At 45.5% G+C, this 5,745-nt stretch overlaps 1 protein-coding gene across 1 annotated transcript in view; it reads right to left on the bottom strand.

The window, feature by feature from the left end:
- Pigk (phosphatidylinositol glycan anchor biosynthesis class K) overlaps positions 1 to 4,524 on the bottom strand; it is a 70,377-nt gene extending 65,853 nt beyond the window's left edge. The window contains exons 1-2 of the mRNA XM_021196307.2: positions 4,403 to 4,524; positions 300 to 353 (exon numbers count right to left, since the gene is read on the bottom strand). Of these exons, the coding sequence (XP_021051966.1) occupies positions 300 to 353; positions 4,403 to 4,495 (147 nt within the window). The 5' untranslated portion in view covers positions 4,496 to 4,524. The remainder of the gene's footprint in view (positions 1 to 299; positions 354 to 4,402) is intronic.
- Positions 4,525 to 5,745: the final 1,221 nt, after the last annotated feature.

Genomic DNA, 5,745 nt, shown 5'->3' with positions numbered 1-5,745 from the left:
GAGATGGAGGGAGGGGAAGGGAGGTGGAAAGGAAAAAGAGATAGAGGGAAGGGGAGGGAGGTCAAAGGGAGAGAGATGGAGGGAGGAGAAGGGAGGTCGAAAGGGAGAAGAGATGGAGGGAGGGGGAGGGAGGTCAAAGGGAGAAGAGATGGAGGGAGGGGGAGGGCTTTCTTTTTCTGTCAAAAATTTTATTTTAAGGGATAAATTTTATTTTTAAAAATTTAATTCACAATTCACACAACTGTTTATATACATATCTAATGTGAGCACCAAGATACATGTTTAAAGAGCATACTTACCAAAACGGCCCAGTTATTTGTATGTCCACTTCTAAAGAACTGTTCTGCTTGATCCTATGGGTCAGATAAAGACAAAATCATTCACACATACATTCATTTTATGAAAACATACAATTTCCCAGAATTAAAGAGGAGTAAACAACATTTAGGACTCATGGACCTTTTTGTTTGAATTTTTAGATTTACTTATGTGTATACATGCTTTACCTGTATGTATGTATGTATGTATGTGCACCAAGGGCATGCCTGGTGTCCATACAGGTCAGAAGGCGGCACTGGACCCTCTGGGACTGGTGTACTAGACAGCTGGGAACCATAAAGTAGGTGCTGGGAACCAAACCTGGGTCCTCTGGAAAAGCTTCCCGGCTCTTAACCACTGAGCCACCTCTAGCCCCTCGGGGGCTTCTCTATAATAGCAATCAAGTTCATTTATGAAGATCCTGTACTTGGCCTTATGAACAGAATAATCAAACATAAACTAGGAATGACTTTAGGCTCAGCAGGTAAAGGTGCTTGCTGCCAAGTCTGGGGACCTGGGTTCAATCCCACGGTAGGGGAAACTGACTCCTATATGCTGTCCTCTGACACCCACAAGCATCCCATGGTACATACAATCAAGTAATTAAAGTTAATTAACTAATGTCAATTAATGTAACCTCTAAAAGATACTATCTCAGGCAAAAAGCCTAGCCTAATTTAAGGCACCACCTGAGGAAGAAGCCCTAACTAGACAGCTGCAGACCAAGCTGCAGCCATGCTTGAGACACCAATTAAGCAAACTAACTTTAACTAGGATGCTTGGCTCCTGGGCTGAAGGTATAAGTTAATGGCAGAGCATTTGCCTACCAACCATCAGCCCCAGATTTCATCACTAGCACAGATAAGTAAGTAAGTAACTAAGTAAATCCACTTGTCCCCTTCCACACAGGCTGAGCAAAAGCACTGCCAGCCCCACACAGGTGTCATTACAGAACCAGGGAAGTATGCTGCATGTATGTCCTTGCTCTAAAACTAGGGAGCAGTAAACAAATGCAAGTGACTTACTGAAGTCACATTTCAGTCTTTCTGAATGGAATTTATCTGTTTTAAAAATCTAGGTTATCATTTAAAACTGCACGGCACACGCCATCTTCTCTCCCACGACTTATGCTCATCACTGTGCTCCTCATCTTCTTGGGTACCAGTAGTTTATTGTGAACATTACAACCCCTCTTCCCACAGGATCTAAGCTCTAACTGGGGCCTTTCATCAGCTAGATGTACTAATGCACACATATGGCCCACATGACTTCATGCCAATGAGCAAAAGCATCACATGCAAAAACTGAAACCTAAGTCACAAAATCCTCTTCAGGTTATACTGATATTCCCTCACTGAAACAGTCTCTGTAAGATGAGAACATACAGTGCAAACAGTTATGCCAAGAACTCTTCAACACTTAAGTCCACTCTGAGTCTAACAGGATCCTGAAGATAGCTTTGATCCCAAATGTGAGGTCACACCATCTCCCTCCTTCCTCACTCAAAACAAAATAACCCCTTTTGCTTCTGACGTCATCCTCCAGCTCAAGGATGATGATAAACACTGCTGTTGATTCTCTGAGATCTCTGCAACTATGATCACTCTTCAATATCAGTCACAGCACGAAACACCAGCTCTCAAATAATGAAAATATTTGAATATTAAAGCATACCGAAGCACCTATAAGAACTGAGTTTTTGTTTCAAACTTTCAATTTCTCTAGCCATTCTTGCAGGAGACAGTTCTGTAACGGCTGCTTTATCTCAGACACAGACTATTTTTCCTTATGCGTTCCTAATTTTTCACTCAGTCTTTACACTGTAAATGACTTATGTCTATATATATATATATCAGAAAAATATATATATATATAAATTCATAGCTTTCCTGTTCAAATGTCATTCACTATCCACACTTTTTACATGCTGAATTTGAACACACAAACGTATTTCAGTTTATCCTCTAGCTCAGTGTCATGCACCGCTCCATACCATTACAATGTATGTGACATTTGCGATTTCTACACATTAAAAACTTCAGCATAAACATCATCTTCCCAACTAATAAACACAATTTTCACGACACACTGTTCGCTGCTTCTGCGCTGCTGTGACGTCAAACAGTGACCAAAAGCAACGTGGACAGGAGAGGGTTTATCTGGTTTGTATGTCACAAAGGAAAGCCAGGACCTGAACTCGGGCAGAAAACCGGAGGCAGGAACCGAGGCAGAGGTGTTGGGAATGCTGATCCCTAGCTTGCCACCTGCCCAGGGTGGAGGGTAGGTACTGCCCACCATGAGCTGGGCCTCCATTGACCATGAACCAAGAAAACACCCCCTGCAGGGCAATCTTAGAGAGGCATCTTCTCAACTAAGGTTCTCTCTTTCCAGAGGACTCTAGCTTGTGCCAAATGNNNNGGGGGGGGGGGGGGGGATCAAACAGCAGACACATTAAAATAAGGACAGATGTGCACAGCACCAAACCAGCTCTGCTTCTGAACAGCACATTACTAGAGCAGACGGCATGTCTGAATTCAAACCTGGATCTACCACTCACTGACATGAGCATACATAAGAGCATCTCGGCTTAGCTCTCCCCCAGCCCCACCCTTCATCGTCTACAGAGCTGGTAGCAGACTCACAATGTAGGACCAGAGACTGCAACGAAGAGGTTGCCTAATAAATGGCGATTTCAGCTGTCTGGCTAGCAGGAAACTTTCAGAGACAAAAAGTGCCACTCATGTGTGAGAATAGACCCACCACTACAACCACCCTCACCCCCCCCAAACTTTTCCTAGCAGCTGCTGCCTAGACACCAAGAAAAGCAGCAAGCAGGGTGCTACTGTGGATAACCCCCGGTTTAGGGATGGGAAGGCCTGAGCTAAAATGCTGTACAGGACACTGGGGCAAGTCAGTTTGCACTTTAGGCTTGAATTTCTCCAAAAGAAATTGAGATTTGACCTAAATAATCTCTAGCGTCCTTTCCAGGCTCAAACCTGTCACTCCATTGAAACTTTACTGAGAAGTCTGTGGCAGGCAATGTCAAGTTACTCAGTCGATATTTAGTTAACGGAGCACCTTCTATGTGCCAAGCCCCATGGAATGTGGGTGAAAGGAAAATCACCAAAAGGCATGCAATCTTCTCTCAAGAACATCAGAGTTTAATAGAGGTGGACATGTAAATGCATTGCACTACTATTGCATTTACTGACTCACTGTATGCTTAGACATCTATCCTGTTGGGGATGACAGCGGATCACAGTGCTCGCCTTCATCAGAGATTACTGTCGAGTTAAACAGGCACACATTAGCAAAGAACTCGCCACACAATACATAAAGACACCAATGTGGTCTGTAATTGTAACAGGGGAACATGACTTTGTCAGGGAAGGTTTCCCCACAGAAGTGACATTTTGGGCGAATATCCGAAAGATGAAAAGCCAATTCCAGACAAAGATAATTTGGGCCAATGGCAGAAGGGTCCCAGTGGTTTAAAGAGGGAGCAAGAGATTTCAAGAAGGGAGCCTGGGTGACACGCTCAGGTCAGCATTTGCAAAGTTACTCCAACCTCAGCTTAGAGAACAGACTAAAGCAGAGCCGCGCGGGCTGAGTTAGGGCAGCCTCGGTGAGCGATGGAACTTGGGCGCAGTGTTTTCACAGTGTGTGCTGACGCCGGCTCCCTGAGCAGGCAGGGCACGCAGGTCTAAAATAAAGCTAGAAACCCAGGTCGCGTCGCTGGGGAAATCACCGGCAAAGCCCCGGAAAGAAGCTGACGTCCTGCAGCCTCGGGGAGGAGAGGTCGGGCGAGGAGCAAAACGCCAAAGCCATGACAGTCCCCACGCGTGCCCTGCCTGTCACAGGAGCTCAGGACCGGGTCCCCCCGCTCCGTCAACCGTGACTTCGCACTCTTAGCAGGGCATTCTAAGGCTGGGTCAGGTCACTGTCCCCAGGACGCACCGTCCTGTGTGTCCACAACACAGCCCGGGGAGGCAAGACGCTGCAGGCGCCGTGCGTCCCGCCTCCGAGGCGCTCACAGCCACACGGTCCTCCCTGGGGTCGGTCCTCAACAGACACCGATGCCTACCTCGATGTGACCAGCGGCGAAGCTGCCGAGGGACAAGAGCGCCAAGGCGGCCAGGGTAGCCGCCGGCAGAGTGAGGAAGCAGGGGGCCGCCATGTCTGCCGGCTTCTCACGCCCGGGAGAGCAAAGGGGCGGGGCGAGTGCCGTAAAGCAGCGCTGCCGCTGCCGTGCACGGGGGTGTGGTTTGGTTTGTTCTTCCCACGGTAGTGGCCTTGAGTTGTAGTTTTTGTTTTGTTTTGTGGCTTCATTTTGTTGATTTGTTTTGTTTGCCACCGCTTACACCTTCCTCCATTCAGGATCCGGAGTGGCTGGGGCAACCTAACTGGAGAATTATTTACTCAGCTGTGTTTCTAGGTTTGTTTGGTAAAATAGACACAATATGTAAGGAGGAAGTTGTAAAAAGATAATTTAGGGACCCACAATATTTGCAATTTCCCTTTGGTGTGGTGCTGTCAGTTCGTTGACTATGTGGTCCAAGATTTCTAAATCTTAAAGGACGACAAAGTGGAAATATGATCACTGGGGTTTAATGACAGCCAACCTAAAGGGAAAAAAAAAAAAAAAAATGGGTTCAGTGAAGAATGTTGCTTCAAGAGATCAAGAGGTAGATGGCACCCAACACCTGCCTCTGGCTTCCATAAGTGGACCTGTAAACACACAGACACACGTACACACAGACATGTACACACAGATACTATACAGATGGGAAAAATTCACAGTATTTCTGGTCATTCTGTTTTCTATTTAAAAAATACATGTTTGTTGTAACACTATTACTCGTCCATTTTAATTATTCTTCGAATATGTTTTTCAATATTTTTTTTGAGACAAGGTCTCATTATGAAGCCCTGCCTGACCTAAAGCTACCTTGAACTCACAGAGAGAGACCCGCCTACCTCTGGCTCCCACGTGCTGACATTAAAGGCATGTGCTACCATGGCCAGTACTGCTTGAAAGTGTTTTGTGTCCTTTTTGTTTCACACACACAAAAAACAAAAACAAAAACAAAAAACAAACAAACAAAACCTTTAGTTTTTGGATTTTATGTAACCTGTATGGATATTTTTCCTACATATACGCCTAAGCACAATGTGTGTGCATTGCCTGCAGAGGTCAGAAAATGGACATCAGATCCTCTGGAACCAGAGGCAGTTGTTAAATCACCACATGGGTTCTGGAAACTAAACCCAGGACCTTTGCAAGAGCAGCCAGTACGCTTAACCACTGAACTGTCTCTTCACTCCCCACAAAAAGCCCCCCTTTTTTTTCTTTTATTGGATATTTATTTACATTTTGAATGTTATCCCCTTTCCATGTTTCCCCTCTGAAAACCCTCTACCCCATCA

This window comes from Mus pahari, chromosome 4 (genome assembly GCF_900095145.1).
Source record: "Mus pahari chromosome 4, PAHARI_EIJ_v1.1, whole genome shotgun sequence".
NCBI classification, from domain to species: domain Eukaryota; kingdom Metazoa; phylum Chordata; class Mammalia; order Rodentia; family Muridae; genus Mus; species Mus pahari.
The sequence above is the reverse complement of the archived record's forward strand: the minus strand, read 5'-3'. Positions and strand labels throughout refer to the sequence as shown.